Source organism: Electrophorus electricus, chromosome 7, assembly GCF_041902795.1.
Source record: "Electrophorus electricus isolate QZ-2024a chromosome 7, ASM4190279v1, whole genome shotgun sequence".
NCBI lineage: Eukaryota > Metazoa > Chordata > Actinopteri > Gymnotiformes > Gymnotidae > Electrophorus > Electrophorus electricus.
In genome coordinates, this window is record NC_137503.1 from 27,167,218 (window position 1) to 27,187,474 (window position 20,257).

At 41.9% G+C, this 20,257-nt stretch overlaps 2 protein-coding genes across 5 annotated transcripts; both read left to right on the forward strand.

The window, feature by feature from the left end:
* The first annotated feature begins 902 nt into the window (after positions 1–902).
* Positions 903–10,409, forward strand: ywhaqa (tyrosine 3-monooxygenase/tryptophan 5-monooxygenase activation protein, theta polypeptide a). The gene is made up of 6 exons (XM_026998973.3): positions 903–1,059; positions 1,897–2,312; positions 4,817–4,940; positions 6,826–6,989; positions 9,134–9,229; positions 9,360–10,409. Exons 2-6 carry the CDS (start codon positions 2,019–2,021, stop codon positions 9,417–9,419), a joined length of 738 nt encoding a protein of 245 aa, XP_026854774.1. The 5' UTR covers positions 903–1,059; positions 1,897–2,018; the 3' UTR covers positions 9,420–10,409.
* Positions 10,410–10,851: 442 nt separating this feature from the next.
* On the forward strand, positions 10,852–20,249 carry adam17b (ADAM metallopeptidase domain 17b). 4 transcript variants are annotated; one of them, XM_081717919.1, is made up of 19 exons: positions 10,852–11,328; positions 11,719–11,787; positions 12,115–12,248; positions 12,791–12,879; positions 13,091–13,271; positions 14,598–14,725; positions 14,924–15,010; positions 15,139–15,249; positions 15,431–15,575; positions 15,764–15,852; positions 15,978–16,130; positions 16,257–16,456; positions 16,637–16,740; positions 17,011–17,145; positions 17,392–17,522; positions 17,751–17,829; positions 17,931–18,019; positions 18,134–18,190; positions 18,270–20,249. In XM_081717919.1, the coding sequence occupies exons 1-19, from the start codon at positions 11,285–11,287 to the stop codon at positions 18,645–18,647; spliced, it is 2,403 nt and encodes an 800-aa protein (XP_081574045.1). In that variant the 5' UTR covers positions 10,852–11,284; the 3' UTR covers positions 18,648–20,249. The 4 variants fall into 4 exon arrangements, with proteins under 4 accessions (XP_081574045.1, XP_026854745.3, XP_081574046.1 ...); XM_026998944.3 differs by having other exon boundaries at positions 10,853–11,328; positions 11,719–11,851; XM_081717920.1 differs by lacking the exon at positions 12,115–12,248 and having other exon boundaries at positions 10,853–11,328.
* The last annotated feature ends 8 nt before the right edge of the window (positions 20,250–20,257 follow it).

Consider the following 20,257-nt stretch of genomic DNA (forward strand, 5'->3'; position numbering starts at 1 on the left):
AAACTCAGCTGGTAGTAACTGGAATGAAAAAGCTATCAGCTCACTGACATATATGTGAACTGCTGACTTGCCTTTTGGAGTCAGTGGTCTGGTGCTGCATGCCTACACTGCAATGGTTGTCCTTCAGGTACAAAAATCAATACAACACAACACCTAAGTGTTGGTAACTAAATCAGAATGGGAAGCTGGGAAATTGGTTGAGGGTCATCATAGCTTCCTGTCTAATTAAACCTTCTAAACCCAACTGTGTAGCACAGAGGTGCAAACTACAGCCATCTCTCAGATTTCTGGGGCAATGGTAGCTGCAATTCCCATGTGATATATGCTTGCCAGACAATTGTCTATAGATAGACATGCACAACCAAACTAGATCAAGCTTCATTTTGGGGAGGTGAGAGCAATCCTACAAATAAATGATTTTCTTATAGCAAATTAAATAATCACAAACGGCTACCCTCTATTTAATCACAGTGACTACTCAACTCATTGCTACAAAAATCTGCACCCTGACCTATAGCTACAACACATACAACAAAACGATGATATAAACAAGTGAGGGCCCACTTTGAGCCTTTTAGCGAATAAGATTAATTCTTGTAAGTCTATTCACGCATCTTACAGCGTTTGCTGGCATACATAACGATTAAATGTTCATCACCTACGGATGACTTAGATCAGGGGAAGAAGATACAGGTATTAGCTACTAATTTTCTAGGTTAGCCTACCATCTCTTGAGTCCAGCCACGCCCGCCGAGTATACAATATGGAGGGGGCTGTAACCGTCACGATAGTGACGTATTTTTCCTTAATCTCATTGGTGTAAAACCCGTGACTTCAGTTAAAACCCACCTTTATTCCCCGCGCTAGGCGGATATTGGTCAAATTCTCTGGCGTCTAACGGAAAACTGGACCTCGAGATACATTGTTATTGGTTGGCCCAGCCACTCGCCACACCCACTTTTTCATGTTCGGTTGACGGCAATCGGAATCTTTTCTCCCTCCAAACTAGCCGAAGAGGGTACTGGTTTGGTGGGGTGGCTTACTGGGACGCTGTGCAAGGTTGGCAGTTTGTCTTGTTTTTTTTCTGTCCGTCTTTGTCTCTAGATAGTCAGAGAAACGCACCTTGAGGTAGTTATTCGTGCGAAGTGTTGCAGTTTGGTATTGTGTGAAGAAAAACGGACCTACGAGAAAGATTCGGTCAGGCGCTAACAGCTACGTTAGCTGTGCTAGCTAACTAGCGTCTGTCTAAGAAAAAAAAAAAATCAGCAGCTGTAGCCAAGGATGGATGCGGTGGTAGCACGGTCCTTTAGGCGTACGCCTTTTAAAAATGACATCCACTCGTAACTCGTGTTATTTCAACAGTAATTTGAAGTGGTAGTAGAGTAGTGGCATTTGGTGTATTTCTGGTGGTTGTAATGGTTCATAGTAACGTTAGCTAGAAGCAACAGCAGTTGAACTTGTACGGCTTTAATCACCAGTCGTTCACCACGTCAGGTGAAGAAACTGGATTGTCACAGTTGAAAATGCGCATTTCTCTTTTTGCGTTGATTGCATGAAGCAAAGGGCATTTGTGAACGTTACGTTAAGAATAAATGGATTTCATTTTCTGACACACCTGCTTTATCTTATCCACCTAATCATCTAGCACTAGCTAGCTAACGGCACTTTTCTACATAGACATTCATGTAACGGTACATATAGGTGTTTGTAGGTGGGGTTTACGTTATCTCCCCGCTGCAGATCTTTAGCCTAATTAACATATCGTTAGATTAGCTAGTATTGTCGCTTGATTTAATCAGCCGTTCCTGTTCTGTAGTTGGTGATGCAGAATAGATGTGATGATAACGTATTTTGTTAACAGCTTAACTCGTTGGTCAATATCTTCCCATTCTGCAGGTGCGCTTAGGACACTTCAACTGCTTGCCTCATCCGTTCTTCTCATTCTTCACTCTCGCTCCTTCGACTGGACACACCACTCAAAACAGAAAGAGGAATAGATTGTATTTTACGACCAGACCATGGATAAAACGGAGCTCATTCAGAAGGCCAAGTTGGCGGAGCAGGCTGAGCGCTACGACGATATGGCGATGTCCATGAAGGCGGTGACGGAACAGGGCGCCGAGTTGACGAATGAAGAGAGGAACCTGCTGTCCGTCGCGTACAAAAACGTGGTCGGGGCCCGGAGGTCAGCATGGAGAGTTATCTCGAGTATTGAACAGAAAACGGACAGCCCTGAAAAGAAGCTTCAGATGGTGAAGGAATACAGGGAGAAAGTGGAGTCCGAATTACGTGACATTTGCAACGACGTGCTGGTAAGTCATTGCTGAGATACAGGCTGCAGTTTGTCGATGCTAAATTGAGTAAGGTTTCCTGTCATAAAATCTAAACGGCTATATGTGAATGTAAAACATTTATGTGGTTAATAAATGTTAGACAAGAAACCTACTTAGTGATATCAAACTCAAAAATGTGAGTTCTACATGACAGACCATGAACCTTAGGGTATTTTCACATTAACTTAATGCTCAAAATAAATGTAGGTTTATGGTACAAAATATCTATGGTGGATTATATGCTTCATTATAGGAATGACATTGCAGTGTGTAGCTGATTCTTCTCTGGAGCAATGCAGTGATTGATTCATGTAATGGTGCAGAGGCGAATGACCTGCCCTTTCAACTACTTGCAATCAATATGTGTAGCAGGCAGTACTACTGCATCATTCTCCTCCCACATCCAGTGACTTGGATTCTCTTTCATCCCTTGAATTTGCTAGAAATTACTGTATTTCTTCCTCAGTGGAAGACCACTGAATATGATCATAACCAACTCCCTTTATGGTGTGTCAAATTAAGGAATTTCCTGAATATGATTTAAGGTGAGCTACTTGCCATTGGAGCTGTTGGATGAGTCTGTCCGTTATGAAGGTGTCAAGTGCTTTTTTTTTTTTTTTTTTAAGTCTTACAGTGGGATTTATAATTGTCATTTTTTAAATGTTGTGACTAATTGGCTGAATAGCAAAGTTGCTTTGGTTTACAGTTTATGCAGTCTGTATGTTGAATAGCAGAGTACTTTTTCTAGCACCAGCTAAAGATGAGGTGTGTGGACAAAGCAGAAGTTCTCTTGGATTACCTGCTTCAGCCCCCTAGTGTTGGCTAACCTTCTCCTACACACAGACGTCCCACATGTATGTGTTTACCGTGCCAGGCCAAGGGAGGCTAGGCTGATGTTTTTTGCGCTGATTGATGGAAGATGGCTCTAATGGGTCCCTGTCATTCAGGAGGTGGATGTGGTGCTGCTCTACTCTTAACCTACCCAGCTGTACTGAGCTGAGGAAGTGCGTGCATGCTGTCTTATTATAAATAGGCCATCGACTTCAACTTGTGTATTAGCGGTGAGGTTTGTGCTAAGCTTCATGGGGCACTAATCTTGCAGGGTGATACAGTTCATATCAGGGTCCCCTTTAAACTGTGCTGAAACTGCACATTGTTGTGTGTTGCAAAAGGATTGATTTATCAAACAACTGATATACAGAGGACTAGTTTAAGAAGATTGTAAAGCTAGGAATGAGCATGACTGCTTTTGGTTAAGTTCACTTCCCAACCTTACTGATTGGTGATGATGAAAAGTTACATCACTTGTCTTTGGAATGCACCATTTCTCACTGATTTATAAATGTACGCTTAGCCTGAATTAGCCAAACAGTTACTCAAACAGTTACAGCAGTTATTATATGTATTTTAAACTGTAGCGTGATGTGATTCATCCATCCACATGGTTCAAATGACCTTGTAAAAAGGAGCTCAACCTACTTTTCTGGATTGACATTCAAAATCATGTTGCACAGTGATTGGCTAGGTCAAAACACTGAGGAGCATCAAAGATGTCTGTTTTTCTCTCTTATGGTGATGTAGCGAAGCTGTTTATAGACTGCCGGGTCCCTTTTAGAGGAAGCAGTGACATGGATTTCTTGGTTTAGGCTATGCTGCTATGTGGGTTTTTTTCACTGCACTTTTTGAACAGCAGCTTTCTCCTGGAGATGCTCTTTTCATTATCCCTACATCCAAATGATGAGTGGCAAGGTTCTCTTCTCCACTAGCTAGTAACCCTGCAGTGCATATAGTCTTAAAAAGCGTAAACAAAAAAGCAGACACATTTAAATGTGGTCAGTCTCACACTTGGTTTAAACTGCTAAAGACTTGAAACTTGTTTGTTAGAAAGATATGGATCATAGTGTTTCAGAGTCCAGTCGCATCAGTGCTCATGTCAGCTGTTTTTTCACCTCTGAGGTGAAGCTGATGATTATGCATTAGAGTACTGATCTGAGTGGCACTGAGAGCCTGCTCTCATTTGACCTGAGGGCAATCCTCCCATCCTCCCATCCACCTTTCTTACTCAACAGCCTGGATTTCTCCTGGGCAAAAGAGCATTTTAGGTTAGCACTGCTGTCCTCAAATGCTTGAGGAAAGGGCTGGGTTTTCACACAGGATGTCTGCAGATTGTGCTACACCAATGCGTGCATGCATGTTTGTCTATTTGATTTGCTTGGTTTGCCCTTATGCACCAAGTCCCAGATCATGGTGTTGCGGTCAAGAGAGAGAACCTCTGTATTTCTATTTAACCTATTTGGTTAGCAAAGCTGCATGCTTGGTTTATATTGTTTTTGGATGGTACAAGAAAATGTCTGAAACCACAATAAAAGATACCAGTGAAAAATATTATTTATGATGTGTGTAAGCATTACTTACCTTTTTTTAAAGAATTTCAGAAGACTCTGAATTGGTATGATACAATTTTGCTATCCCTTTGTCTTCAGGGGCTCCTGGGCAAATATTTGATTGAAAACTCCTCAAATGCTGAGAGCAAAGTCTTCTATTTAAAGATGAAGGGTGACTACTACAGATATCTTGCAGAGGTGGCCTCCGGAGATGATAGGAAGGGTAAGTGCATTTTTTTATATATATATATGTGAATATATTGCTCTTTTTTAATATATATATATATATATATATATATATATATATATATATATATATATATATATATATACACACACATGTTTAACATGTGGATTCATTGTTTAACCTAGTGTGATCTAAGGAAAAACCATTTAGCATTCTTAAGGGTTTTGTTTTTGCAAGTCTAAGTGGATCAATGTCAGGAAAGCAAAGGTGAGAGAAGGTCTGTGGTCTACACTTATCAGCTTGATTAAGAAAATGTATGGATAAGAATTGGATTAAAATGTACTTGGATGTTAGAACCAGCTGGGGTCATTGACTGGTACCACTGTAGTTTTTGTTGCATTTGCAAAATCCCTCTCATGGTTGGCTTGTAAAACTCTAAAAATTCCATGAGTAGACAATCAGTTTGCCTTTGTAGTAAAGGAGTTTAGTAAGCTTTTTTTGAACCTCCACCACCACTCTTGGCAAACATCCACGCCCTGTTATTGCTCTTTTTTGTTAGCATAGGCTACAAAACTTATTTGTACCATAATTAAAAACTCTTTAGCCACTCTACCTACAGTGGAAGATCTGTAGAACTTGCTAAAATAAAGACTAAAATAAACTGCATTTTAATGGATATAGCATTAGTCAGGGGCTTTTTGTTACATAGAAATGTCGTTACAACCATAAATAAATAAAATTATCAGAAAGATTGTATATGCTGACAATAGTATGTACACAACAGAATCTCCGTCTGGTTGCAACACAATACCGAGTACAGCACAGAGGTGTAGTGCAGAAGTCCGTTGGAACAAGTACTGCTTTGACCACTCCCACAAGGCAGCCAAGGCAAAAGACACTACTGCCTGTTTTTGTTTTGTTTTGGTTTTTTTTTGTCTTCCCACTCTCATAAACCATTATCTGTCCATTTTAATTTGTTGAAATGGATATCCTAGCACTGTGGTTATTCAGTTCTAGAGTCCACTACTGTGTTAACGAAAGTCATTATAGGGAAGCATCTGGAAAGGGGTGCAATAATTATTATAAAAACTTAATCATTTTCTTTTATTACAGTGGACAGTGTGATGGATGTGAATTTGCTTCTGAAATGAACTTCAGAATTGCTGTCATTTGTTGAACACAAATTTCACTAGTTCTGACAAACATCAGAAATATGAACTGATCAAAGCAAACCTGATGCTGATAACCTTTTCATCATGTGCTTCACCATGGTAAAGGCTAATCAAGTGTTTGTGTGGAGAGACTGGACCCAATATCCATTTACTTGCTGGGTGGGGGGTTAAGCTTGTAGGCTTAACTAAAGATTAATACATTTGTATTCCAAATGTTGTCAAGGAGCCTTGCAGTGCCTTAGGGCTTCCTTTGGTGTCAGTGAGTCAGTCTACTCAGCCCCTTGCCCAACTGGGGAGCCTCTTAGCCAGGCTGGCTTCTCCTCCATTCGCTCTCCACAGCCCACTAGCTTGTGCCTCCTGCCTCATATCAAACTGTCAAAGAGGACCTGCATTCCTCACTGCTGCTCTTTGTTACTGGGCAATGAGAGTAATGAGATGGTGACATTTAACCTATTTCTAGTGCAGCATAATACAGTGTGGTTTTATTGTTTTATTTGTTCTCAGCTATACCTTATCACTGATACCATCAATAAACTCAACTGGCCAATAAATCCTGAGTTCTAAAACTATACACAGGCTGTAATGTTGCCTGTTTTCTAAAAAGAAAATAATAATAATGTCCTCCATGTTGAGCCTGTCTTTCAGTAGCATCTTTTGTAAGAAATGAAAGTGTTACAGTGTGATGTCAACTATTTCATTTGTATTATCATTTTGTGTGTAATATTTATTTTCCCTTGTCCCCCATTTAGACACAATATCCAACTCCCAGAGTGCCTACCAGGATGCCTTTGACATTAGCAAGAAGGAGATGCAGCCCACACACCCTATCCGTCTGGGTCTGGCTCTCAATTTCTCCGTCTTCTACTATGAGATCCTCAACTCTCCTGAGCAGGCCTGTGCATTGGCCAAGCAGGTGGGTGATGCTCTCTTCAGCTAGGCAGCAGACTGGTGTAGGGAGCTTGGTATCTATGCTTAAGGCTGGTTTCCCAGAAATGGTTTAAGCCTTAGCACAGATGCTTCACTAGTGAATTACCATTTGCTGTTACAGGAGGGTAAAAACCATGTCTGGAAAAGTGGGCTGTAATATGTGAAGGTTTGCTTTGGCTGTGTACAGAGGTTTTACACAAGTGTACAAAGGTATAAAAATTGATGAGGCAAGGGGTGAAAGAACAGAGACCAGGGTAGGATTTGGAAAAGATACTTGCACATTCCTTTATGCTCCTCTTTAACCAAGCTGTATACTTTTGGTTGATAAGCCAATAGTCTAAAATGCTGCAACAGCCCATTTTGTGGTGGCTAGGTTGCCTAATGAAATGCCCAGCCTCTATGCTTAGCTATTTTTCAGTTAGGCTAGATTCAACACATGCATTTTCAAGTGACATTAGTGAATGGCTCCAACTAATTTAATGCAGAGGTATTTAGGTCACCTTGCCTTACATTATATTACACTAAGTTATGACTATTAATTTTTATTAGCCTGGCCACCACAAATTGGGCAGCTGTGGATTTTAGGTGACTAGCTTATCAGCCCAAAATATATAGCCTGGTTAAAGAGGAGCATAAATGAATGTGCAAGGCAAAGTGTGCAGTTCACAGTGGAGGGGATAGAAAGCCGGGCACTCTTAACTCCTGGAGATGTAGTGTTATTTTGGCCAAAAAGTTGGCCAATGCCAACCTCTGCCTGTGAAATTTAGAGATCACATCATTTCTTGTCATATCATGCCATTGTGGCTCACAAGTTAAATATGGCACATGTGCCACATATGTTAAAAGTAATAAACTGTGTGCACTAAGCGTTAAATTATTGTAATATACACTGAATGGCAACTTTATTAGGCACATCTGCTCTTTTACGATTGGAGCCTCCCTATATGGAAATTAGATACATTGACCCTGGAGTGCAGCATGAAATCAGGTGAGCTTTGGATCAGGTTCATTTTGAAATCATATTAGAATAGGGAAAATCAAGAGATCCGCACAACATCAAACGAGGAATGGTCATCAATGTTAACTAGCCAGGGCCTGTAAAACTGCCAACCCTGTGGAGTTTTCTTGTGCAACAGTGTCACAAGTATACAGAGAATTGTGTGATCGAGGAATAACATCCAGGGAAAGGAGATCCTGTGAACATAAACAACTCATCAATGAAAGGGGTCAGAGAAGGATGTTGAGAATCTACTGACAAACAGGCGGTGCACAGTCAAGCAAGATGCAGCTGAATACAAAGCTGATGTTCCAACTAACATATCCGAACTCGCTCGATGTTTTTTGTCATGGATGGCCTATAACAGCAGATGACCAGTTTGAGTGCCATTGTTGTCTAAAGGAAACAAATAGGCAAGACTCCTGGTGGCAAAAAGCACAAAAATTGGATCACTCAGCAGTTGAAAAACATTGTCTGGTCAGAGAATCCAGATTTCTTTTGCACCATGCTTATGGGAGTATCAGAATTTGGTGCAAGCAACATGAGTTGATGAGCCCTTCCTGTTAGGTGTCAACAGTTCAGGCTGGTGGATGTAACATAATGTTGTGGGGAATGTTTTCTTGGCACACCCTGGGTCCTCTGATACCTGTGGATGGACTTACCTAAGCATTGTGGTTGGCTAAGTTCATCCCTTCATGGCAGCTGTTTACTCTTTGGCAGAAGGTTCCAGGAATATGACAGCGTTTTCCTTGCTTCCCTGGACTTCATAATCCCCAGGTCTTAATCCTATAGAGCATCTCTGGGACGAGCTCGAACAGGTTGTTCAGAGCACATCATTACCTCCAACTAATTTGTGGCAATTGCAAGACGCTATACTGTCCACATGGGCCAAAATTCCTGCAGAACAATTTCATTTCCTTGTAGAACCTATGCCACTACGAAGTATTTTAGTTCTGAAGGCCAAAAGAAAGTATGCTATGCTGCTAGATGGGTGTGTCTAATAATGTGACCATTCCATGTAGACTGTTGAATTCACAAAAAAGGAAAGGTTTTGTGAATGAACTATACAGCAATGCTATGTCTAGCTAGCCTGAAGTGCTAGCTGTGCTAACACATTCTGGCTTGTTTTGCAGGCCTTTGATGAGGCTATTGCAGAACTTGATACACTGAATGAAGACTCCTACAAAGACAGCACACTCATCATGCAGCTGCTTAGAGACAACCTCACAGTAAGTCCCACACCCATACAGCTGAAGGTCAGGTTCAGGTGCAGAGATGTTACATATGTGAATAATGCTTGATTCTGAAAGTCAAGAATGAAATTCACATTCAGCATTTAAGAGTGCCTTTCTCTTTCAGTTATGGACCTCTGACAATGCAGCAGATGAGGGTGATGGAGGAGAAGGAGGAGAGAACTAAGATCCTGCCTCTTATCTCCACTGATAAAAGAAAAGGATTAAAAAAAAACTTTTTACACATTTTCATTCCTTTTTGTTTCACTCATAATTATTCTAGCCATGTAAACAAACCCATTATCATTACCAATGAGCTATATGTAAGGAAATTCCAATCGTCTTGTTTCTCCACCTGGCTTGTGGTTATGATGAATGGAAAAAAAGTTAAGTTGAAGTAACTCCTCCATTCTTTGGTTTTGTGGTTTTTGTCCTTTGGCATTTCTGTGCAGTGTCTGCTGTAGAAAAGTATTAGCCTCACCTAACGTCAATTGTCCGTTAATTGTGAGAGAACAACTAGTGTATGTCCTCTGCGAAACTGGTGAATTAGAGTTGCAATGGGAAGCAAAGGCTGGCTCAAGCAGGGCAAGCTTTCTTCAGCCATGCTGTGTTTCTCTGTATTATTGGCAACGTGTTTGCTGAAGATTTAATCTCTTGTGGACCGTCTTAATGTTGGCTTGAACACTCCCCTACTAGTACTGATGAGATTAAAGGTGGCTGTTTTAAACACACACACACACACGTATGTATGTAGGCTCTTTCAAGCAGGGCTTCTCATAAGCACCAAAAAACAAACAAACAAACAACAAAAAAAAAACACTCCATCCTGGTGAAGAAGTTCACTTTGTGTTATTTTAAAGCATGTCTCAAGTCAAAAGGTGCCACTTTATGATCGCTCATAATGGACTATTAAAAAGCATGCCTGTTTTTTGATGTACACTGGTATGGAAACCAATATTGCATACATGTGCTCTATTGTTGGGTTAATTACTTTCATTGCAGGGTTGTTCACATGTTGAGAATCTTTGATTTGTCCAGTGATGTTGATAGATATTTGCACCACTATTGTGTTTTTGCTAATCATTGATTGTAGTTCCCAAGAGCCTTGTGAGAATGTTAAAATTCCCTATGTAACGGCTATGTAACCTGAATTAAAATTATCATTTTATAAACCATATATTAAATCTCTGCCTTTTACTAAAGTTGATAATGTGGAACCAGTATCGGAATGCTCTTCAGTGAAAGTACCAACTGACTAGCAAACGTTAAGCTTCTTACATGTCGAAGGTCTGTCTGTCAATACTTAACGATAATACTGTTAAGACTGGGAAATGTAACGTTTCTTTGGGGGTATCTGGAGAATGTTGAAGTAATCCAATTAATTGGTTTATTATATAAACCAAACATCTCCACTGGTCACAAGCAAAATATCGGAGTGATGGAGGCAAGAAATAAAAATAGCATAACCTTAACGACCATGACCAAACACCTCGCGGGCCGAATATATCCTCTTACGTAACCCGAGCTTAATGTTAATAAAGTTCAAATGAGCGACGTGCGAATCGGTTCAATATTTGTGCACAATTGCATACATGGTTAGGCCCGTTTTAAATGGAGCTGCATGTTTCTGGGTAAATGCATGAACCAGTGAAACCTGTAGCGTGTACAGTAACCGACTAGTGTCTGGCTTCTTTTTTTCATATCCACAGTAGTACTTCCGGGTGTTTCGCTCGCGTTTGAGATTTTTTCTGTTTGGAAACCTTTTCATTGCTTCGCCTGCGTAATGGTGTGTGGTTATGATTGCGATAAAAACAAATGTAGTCCAAAAGTAAATGTGTTTCTTTCATTGTAAATATTAACGTGTTACGTTCTACTTTTGTCCCGTTGACACCGAGAGTCGACTCCATGTCCAGATGTTGAACACAGCCACATTCGCAGTCCATCGGATAATATGTTGCTGCTTGTCGTGTAAAGTAGGTTACGTTGCTATGACTTTGTCTTCTGCGAAATGAAACGCGTCGTTCTAATTTTAGTATCGTTACTTTTGACGGAATGCTCAAAGAGTGCTCCCAAGGATGCCTTAAACGCCGAATATGGTGAGTTTGGGACAGTGCAACTTGAGAGCCTTCATCATGTGATGTCGGTTCCAAAGACAACTAGTTGTATTCTTTGTGAACATGATTTTCACTAAAATAAAAACTCGTATCATTGGTCTGTTTTCTAAGTTCAGTCAAGAGTACGTTTGTTTTTTTTGTTTTTTTTTCCAGGGCTGAAGGTTAAAATGGCATACCTTTTGGATGTGAATATCAACTTTTTAAGCATATCTGTAATTTGATATAAATATGAATGGTCTAAGAAATATGAGTTGCAGAATCATAGTGTTTTGGGTGTGATTTTTTTTTTCTTTTTCAAGAGAATACTTCTGCAATGAAGTAGACACCAGCTCAATTCTAAGGTGTTTTAGGTCTCATGTTATGTTCTTCCAGGTCACCTTGGTTCAGTGCTTTCAGACTTCGATGTGCTGAGCTTGTCCAGCCTGCAGCAACACTCTGTTCGTAAGCGAGATGTGCAGTCACACACTCATGCGGAGAGACTAATAAGCTTCACTGCCTTACAGAGGTCTGTCCACTTTGGTCTCTAGCATCTGGGTGTCTGTGTGTAAGAGTTCTCAGGTGCACATAACTAGTAAGAGCTCATAAATCCAGGTTACAACAGTAGCTAGGGATGGACCATGCATAACTGACTGTAGTCACCAATGAACCAAAATTAAATTGGTCTTTATAGCTGAGTGTCATGGTGAAGTTTCATTGCTTGTAATGCAGTAAGATGCATGAAGAATGCATGAGTGATGCCTCTAGCTCTAGTCTGGGCTGTTCTGCCAGGCACTTCCGGCTCTACCTGGCTACCAATACCGAGCTGTTCACAGACGACTTCAGCGCTGTGGTGATGGGAGTAGGCCGCACGCAGGAAGCTTATGAGGTCCAGAGACAGAACTTCTTCACAGGCCACGTCATTGGTAGTCTTGTGCTCGTGCCAGTCATAAATCTGAGTTATAAATTAATCAGTGATTCACCAGCATTGATAAGTGCTGGCATAACATACTTGTTTTGTGTTTAGTTCAGCATAAGAACAGAACACTGCCAATAAGGGCATATCTTTAGAAACATTTCTTAATTATTTGTATTGTGTGTAAAGGTCATAGGATGAATAATAGATACTGTGTACACTGTTTATATTTGCTGATTTCATATATAATTTGTTGATTTCATATATATGGTTTGTAATGTATATGTACCTTTAATTACTAAAAAGAATTAACAAATTTTCACTATATTGCTTGTAATTAATTAATAGGTTAGTTATTATAAGTAGTGTTTATACAAGTTACTGCAAATTATTGCTTCTGCAGAAAAACCTTATGATTACATTTTGACCAATGCTTTAAAATTTGTTTTAAATGGATTTCTTTATGGGTAATATGCGTTACATCATGAGTGGTGTATCCTAGACCTAAGATCTTCCAGTGCCCTGTGCCATCATGCCTCTGTACACTTGTAGGGGAGGAAAGCTCACGCGTGCAGGCTCACATTGATGACAGTGACTTCACTGCCCACATCCTGACTGATGAAGCAGAGTACAACATTGAGGTTAGTGATATGCAACTCCTGAACAGTTGCCCTTGCTTCCTGCTTCTTCTCTGTCCAGTTCAACCTGGCCAGGAGCCAGCCCACATGTACACTTGGCTTCCTTCTAACAGTGATCACGTTTTGGCAGAGCATCAGAATGTAGTGAACGTCTGTTATAGTGTGTGAGCCTTTGGGTGTACTCTGTGTCTTGTTGTATATGTGTTGTGTATAGCCTCTGTGGAGGTTCACGGAAGGTGCCCCGGATGGACGCTTGCTGGTGTATCGCTCGGAGGATATCCGGAACATGAGCCGACTGGCTGCCCCTAAAGTGTGTGGCTACATCACGACACCGGCTACCCAGCTCCTGCCTGAGAATGTGAGAAGAGCCTCAGCACTGGAGGAAGAAGAGGAGGGTGAGGGATATAGAGGTTATGAAGTGTGCTGGTGTGAGACTACTTGCGTGGAACACAATGTTTTTGTGATCATATTTGTAGCACTGTCTTCATGATTGTTTTGCTTGTTTGTTTGATTGTTTTTTTTTGGGGGGGGGCGGGGGTATAGGTATCTATTTTACTCTTTAAAACAGCACATTGTCTATATGGATTTGGCTGGCCTGCTTTGTGGTCTGGGACTCATACATATTCTGCAGCTCTTTGCTCAGACACTGTGTGTGTGCTCCTTAGCCTCCGTTTCCATCGTGAGGCCTCATTATTCACGGAGGCCTAATTAGGGCTGGCTGTCATGGCACAGGGAACTGATGCCATGTCTGTGGGACTGGGGGTGAGGGTTGAGAAGAGAGCCACTGTTTACTGTTCTCCAGCACTGAAGAGCCCATGGGCTTTCATCATGCCCCGGACAGCTGGAGGGGCGCTCTAGGGTGCCAGAGCTCTGCAGTTTGGGAAACTGGATGATCTTAATGATCTATGATCTTTTAAATGTGTTTAATATTTCCACCAGCCCAGTGGCAGGAAAATCATGCATTGTGATTTCAAAAAGAAGTGTCTTTTGCTGGTGCTATTTTCATAACTGTCCTGAGTTGTCAGAAGAATTTAAGGACCTCTTGTCCTTGTGGCTTGTGCCTGCACATCCTGTATTACAGTTTCTTCCACAAAGCTAGTCACTTTGAAGGATAAACTGCAGTAAGTGCCTTTTCTTTGCAAATGTTGCCAGTTCCCGGGGTCGCTGACAATGGTATAAGAGATAATGGTAAGTCTAGAAAGGGCCATTTTTTCACCTGAAGTGACATTAAGTGTGACAGGTCCACCACGTTTTGGTGCAGGTCAGAGCAAAAAATGTCATCTGCTATTGCAAAATGTAGCTGTTCTCTATGATTTAGGTTGCCTGTTGTTGGATAACAATGTATACATAGTGTTAACTAAAATTGTGGTATTCTGTCAGTGGAGTAGACAAAACATTTTCCAAATGAACCCTTTCAGGAGGATGTTTGATTAAATTATTCAAGTTTTATTAAATAGTACATTGCAGTTATTTGAGCACATTTTAGAATTTGAGTGCAATTATAGAGGTTCAATGTTAGCATCATGAAAATTGATGTTAGCGTTTTCTGACATTCACACCCATTTGATCAAATTTCACAGCTAGACCAGCTAGAACCGATCACATTAGAGTGATCATACCACTCCAAAGGATTCAAATTATCACTACTCTCTCTCTCGCTCTCTGTCTCTCTCTCTCTCACACACAAACTCACACTCTCAGTGTCTTGTGCCTTTTCACAGAGCACTTGAGGGAGAGGAGGCAGGCAGTGGACCACAGTAAAAACACCTGCCCACTGCTGTTGGTGGCAGATTATCGCTTCTTCAGACACATGGGCCGCAGGGAGGAGAGCACTACCATCAACTACCTGGTGAGAGGACAGGCCACTCGCTTGGTTTAGGAACAGCATTTAATAGTTAGTAAGGGGCTAGTATTACAATAAAAAAAACTTTGAATAGGCTTTGTATGGATCCCATAATCCACACCTTAAGATCTTGGAACAGAGAATTTCCCTGTAGGCTGTTTTTTAGATGTAACATGTTCAGTGATGCCATGTTTCACCCTGCAGATAGAATTGATCGACCGCGTGGATGACATCTACAGAAACACATCTTGGGATGAGGAGTTCAAGGGCTATGGTGTTCAGATCCAGCAGGTGTGTGCTGATGTGGTCTTCTCTAAAGAAAAGTTCCTCTGGAGAACTTTATTTGTGGTTGTGCTGTGGGTATCATTGGTTATATCTTCTTTATACAGGAGCTAACCTGCTACTTTTTGTTTTGCCAGATTATAATTAACAGAAACCCCACCCCAGTGGAGTCAGGAAAGGCCCACTTCAACATGAAGGGGAGTCCAGTGAAGAACAGAGATGTGTGGGATGTGAAAAAGTTGCTGGAGGTCAGAATTTTTCATCATGCCACTCTGAATGGCTACAGTAGTTCCACATTATCACTGTGTGTATCAGTCCTAACTAAGCAGTGCGTTTGCTATTGTTTTTTAAATTAGATTCTTTGGTTCAGCCCTTGAAATGGTGAATCGATAATATATTGTTACTCTATTGTGTCTCTCTTTCCTGCAGCAATTCAGCATTGACATTGCAGACAATGCCTCCAGGGTGTGCCTGGCTCACCTGTTCACCTATCAGGACTTTGATGAGGGCACGCTGGGCCTCGCCTACGTGGCCCCAGCAAAAGACGGAGTTCCTGGAGGCCTCTGTTCCAAGGGTGAATACACTGTTTCCTCACCACAGTCACGTGGTGTTCCCGCTCCCTTGTAAAATGAAGGCAACCGTAGTTTGCTCTTAGAAAGCTTTACTAATCAGTGATGCTAAAATCTAAATGCGCAGATACCTTGTCGATCTGTTGACACAGTAAATGTTCCCATTGTTTTGCTTCTGTTTGCTTTTTTAAAGAGGGCCTACAGTCGAGTGACCACCGTGCCATGTTCCTGAACACAGGTTTAACCAGCACCAAGAATTATGGGAAAACTATTCTGACTAAGGTGAAGTAATGCATCAGGTGTTTATGTGCATACAGCCCAGACACAGACAAAATGGAGATAAAAAAACAAACAAACAAAAAACCCCAAAATAAAACCAACTGAGCCCCATTTCTGACCATAAACAGGAAGCCGATCTGGTGACCACTCATGAGCTTGGACACAACTTTGGGGCTGTCCATGACCCAGACGAAGTTCCTTACTGTGCCCCCAGTGAGGAACAGGGGGGCAAATACGTCATGTACCCCATTGCTGTGAGCGGGGACCGCTCCAACAACAAGGTTCACATCTTCCTAATGTACCGTTCAACCACTGTAGCGCTGTTACGCTTGTCTTTTAAAGACAGCTTCATGCCTCATTTGGCAGTTAGGCTGACACCTGTGTCATGTCCTTGTGCTTCTTCCCAGCTGTTTTCCAACTGCAGCAAGATCTCTATAGCCAAACGGCTGAGGCACAAAAGTGCATCCTGTTTTAAGGAGAGAAACAGTAAGGTGTGTGGGAACTCACGGGTGGAGGAGGGTGAGGAGTGTGACCCAGGGCTGCTCCACCTCAGCACAGACCCCTGCTGCACCGCCACCTGTAAGCTGCGGCTGGACAAGAAGTGCAGGTAGAGCGCCCTCGTGTGGCCAAGCTATAGCACGCCCGCTGAACAGCAGAGGAAAAGCTATGTCATTCCTGTGTTTATGATAAAGCCTTCATTATTATAACTGTTTGATGTAATTAAAACAGTATTCAGCATTTTTGTTGCATGCTGACATTGTGCACTTGTCTCTGTCTCCTACTGCAGTGACAGGAACAGTGCGTGCTGTAAGAACTGCATGTACGAGAAGCAGGGCAAGCAGTGCCAGGAGGCCATTAATGCCACCTGCAAGGGCGTGTCCTACTGCACAGGTGACACTGAGCTCTACAGGACTCAGATAATGTTAATGTGCTATTTCCTAATTCTGGTCCTGCGATATCCCTGCACATAAACTGAGCAAATTATAAAGACTTTTATAAACAGGTGTGTTTAATCAGAGAAATGACTAAATTGTACAGTGCAATGATAATCCCAGATCATAAATAGCCAACCCCCTGTTGGAAAATTGCATAATGAGTGTGTACAAATAAAGCGGCACCTGCGATGGTGGTGTAAACATTCTCACCTTTTCTCTCCACCAGGTAACAGCAGTGAGTGTCCTCCTCCAGGGAACCTCCCAGATCACACCACGTGTGTGGACAGTGGTCAGTGTCTGAACGGAGAGTGTGTGCCCTTCTGTGAGGCTTCTCAGAAACTGCAGTCGTGTGCCTGCAATGGTGAGCATTACCCTTGATGCATTTAGCACTGAGCCAACTCATTGCAAAGCAGATTTGGGCCAAATTACACCTTGTAAATCATATATTTATCAGTAAGGAACATTTCACTGTTTAAAAAAGTGAAACATTTGGGTTAGTTGTGTTTGTCACATTATCTATCAAATCATTTGTCATGTGGGTTAGCACATTGGGCTAACATAGGTTAACATGCTCTTGACCCCCCCCCCCCCCCCATCCATGGCACAGTGACGGACAGCTCGTGCCAGGTGTGCTGTCGCAGCGCGAGTGGTGTGTGCATGCCGTACCGCGACAAGCAGGGCAGCTTCCTGTACCTGCGCAAAGGCAAACCCTGCACCGTAGGCTTCTGCGATGGCGCAGTGAGTGACCCAGCGCGGATGCACTCACTTCACTCGAGGAAAAACACTTTCTTTCTGCTCTGCACTGCAGCACCTGCAGAGAGCCGAGTCTAACATGGTGCGCTTGATGTAGAGCTGACGGTAGATCAGATGAGAAGATTTGCAGAAAGAAAATTGCCCATCGTTGCGCTGCACTTATGCTGATGCTTTTGAAGGTGCGATCTTTGCCCGTTGATGTTGCTCTTGCAGGGTAAGTGCATGAAACAGGTGCAGGATATGATCGAGAGGTTGTGGGATTTCATGGACAAGTTGAACATCAACACTTTCGGTGAGTCATTGATGGACCACAACTAGCCACACGCCTGAGACAAAGCGCATATCGTGCACCGGGGACAGCAAAGGTGTGAGAGGACTCTTCTCTTCCCTCAGGGAAGTTCCTGGCTGATAACATTGTGGTCTCGGTGCTGGTTTTCTCCCTGCTCTTCTGGATCCCCCTCAGTATACTTGTCCACTGTGTGGTACGTCTCAAACACACGTCAATTGTCCTTCTGTGTGATTAGCACTTTTCTCAACAAATGTGTCCATAATTATTGCTGTTTACAATATTTACATTTTATTTGCTTCTACTCTAGGACAGGAAGCTTGACCAGCAGTATGAATTCAACACTAGATCACTCTTTTACCCCAGTGTAAGTAATAGTCAGTATGACAGTATCATTGATGCTGTACTGGGCAACAGATGTCATTATCATGCGTATGTGTTGTCAGAATGCAGAGTTGCTGAGCACCCTGGAGTCAGCCTCCGTGCGCATCTTCAAGCCTCCCCCAGCGGCTCTCTCTGTAGTGCCACGGTTCCATAACGCAGGCCCCCTGCAGACCAGCACCCCCCCTGTGCTTCTGCCCCCCGCCAGCCCGGCAATGACCATCTCGGGCCCACTGCCCAGCATGGAACACCAGCGCATGGCCACAATCCAGGAAGACCCAAGCTACGACTCCCACCTGGGTGATCAGGCCCCGGTGGAGGAGTTTCCCATGCCCAGCTCCATCCCCCGCTCCTTCGAAGACCTGACGGAGAGTCGGGAGCAAGCCCTGCCTTTCAGAATGAACAGACACAGGCCCAGGAAAAGCAAGGAGACTGAGTGCTAAAAAAAAAAAGAAAAAAGTGTGTTGCTTTGCTGAAGAGTTGAGAGCTGAGCATCACAGTGGAGTGAGTGAGAGTGACAGTATGAGTGTTAGAAGTGAAACAGAATAAGCGCTGCTTGCATAAGTAATGTGTGGGATGATGGTTACATAATGCTCTTTTAATCTATAGTATTCAGAAACAGCCAAACTGAAGGCAGCAGGCATTGTGGACTCTGAAATTCCATATGGCGTTAAGAGTGTTTATTGCCAAGATGACTGTATCGTGGTTGCTGAGCTGCATTTTGGGATATGCACTATGCACACAGTTCATAGGAGATCTACATATATGTGAGCAGCTTTATTGTTAAAGGCTGTTGAAGCTATTTACAAAGCTTTTTAGCTAGAGAGGTATGAAGAACATCTGGAGAAGCATGTACAGTGGGCTGGGTATGGTTCATCTGTACTTTTGTTCCTGCATATACATAACTGCTGCAACTTTGGACCTCTTTGGATAACTATAGATACTGTTACAATTGAACTTTACAGAACATAATGAATACTAACTGACTGCTGGTTCGTTAGGGCAGTGTTATGATCTCCCAGTCTTGGCGAGTTCAGCGTTTCCCCTACATTGACGCGTGTGGTGCAGGTGTTAGCTGGAGCATTTATCTTATATTAGCCTGTAGCTGGAGCATGCAGAGCTCTACCTTTCAGGAGAGAACGTTGTATAGCAAGAGGTGTAACAATAGTTCCATACTTGTAATGGTGTTACACAGATGTTTGGGGTTCTTTCTCATATTCACCAGCAACATAAAACTTACCAGTATCTTTTTTTTCTTTTTATTAATCAATTCCAAGTTTTCTTTTCTGGTGCTCTTTTATGCCAAAGATTATCTTACACAATTTACTGACATTAGTTTTTTTCTTAAATAACTGATAGTAGTTTATATTTAAGAAGTGGCCTGTACGTGCTCGGCTTGCACTGTGTGTACAGTGGGCAGATAATTGGCCTTCTGACATAATTCGAAAATACCAGTAATTCAGTAACTATATTTGTGTGAAATGTTAATGTAATTTTTTTTACTGACATCCTGTATTCATTGTACCTTTGGGTATATCCAAAGTGCTTTCTCTTGTGCTGTTTTGTGGATACTTTTTGTTTACTCTGTATTCTGCCACATTCAATCACCTATAGTACAATAAGCACAAACGTGCATAAAAACCCAGATCTTTGGACTTAGTTACATTGCAATAAATTAGCATAAGGCCGCATCTTCCACTGTAGTTTAAAAGAAACTGATGCCCAGTATAAATGTGTTTTATGTTGGATTTTATATCGTTTCATTTGTATGCATGTTTTCTTTGTTAATATATCCTAATGGTGATTTAACTTGGTACTTAAAAATGGTCGGGTGACAAACACTGCTTTATACATTTAAGATTCTTGTTTTTCACCTTTCCTCTGGTGTTAAATTCTGTGAAAACCTTTAGATATTGAACTCCTTCAGTCAACAGCACTGCAATTGTTATACTACAATACTGACTGAAGTATTAAGAATGTGCACGTCGTAATATTTTTGATATTTGAATGAGTTCTTTCTTAATACAAATTTTATTTACACAGAATATTGGTT

Bases quoted from the DNA above. Each gene is read 5' to 3' on its own strand.
- ywhaqa (XM_026998973.3), top strand. From the start codon at position 2,019: ATGGATAAAACGGAGCTCATTCAGAAGGCCAAGTTGGCGGAGCAGGCT. The intron at 6,990-9,133 runs GTGGGTGATGCT...CTTGTTTTGCAG, and splicing joins CCTGTGCATTGGCCAAGCAG to GCCTTTGATGAGGCTATTGC. The intron at 9,230-9,359 runs GTAAGTCCCACA...TTTCTCTTTCAG, and splicing joins TGCTTAGAGACAACCTCACA to TTATGGACCTCTGACAATGC.
- adam17b (XM_026998944.3), top strand. From the start codon at position 11,241: ATGAAACGCGTCGTTCTAATTTTAGTATCGTTACTTTTGACGGAATGC. The intron at 12,249-12,790 runs GTAGTCTTGTGC...GTACACTTGTAG, and splicing joins CTTCACAGGCCACGTCATTG to GGGAGGAAAGCTCACGCGTG. The intron at 15,853-15,977 runs GTGAAGTAATGC...GACCATAAACAG, and splicing joins GGAAAACTATTCTGACTAAG to GAAGCCGATCTGGTGACCAC.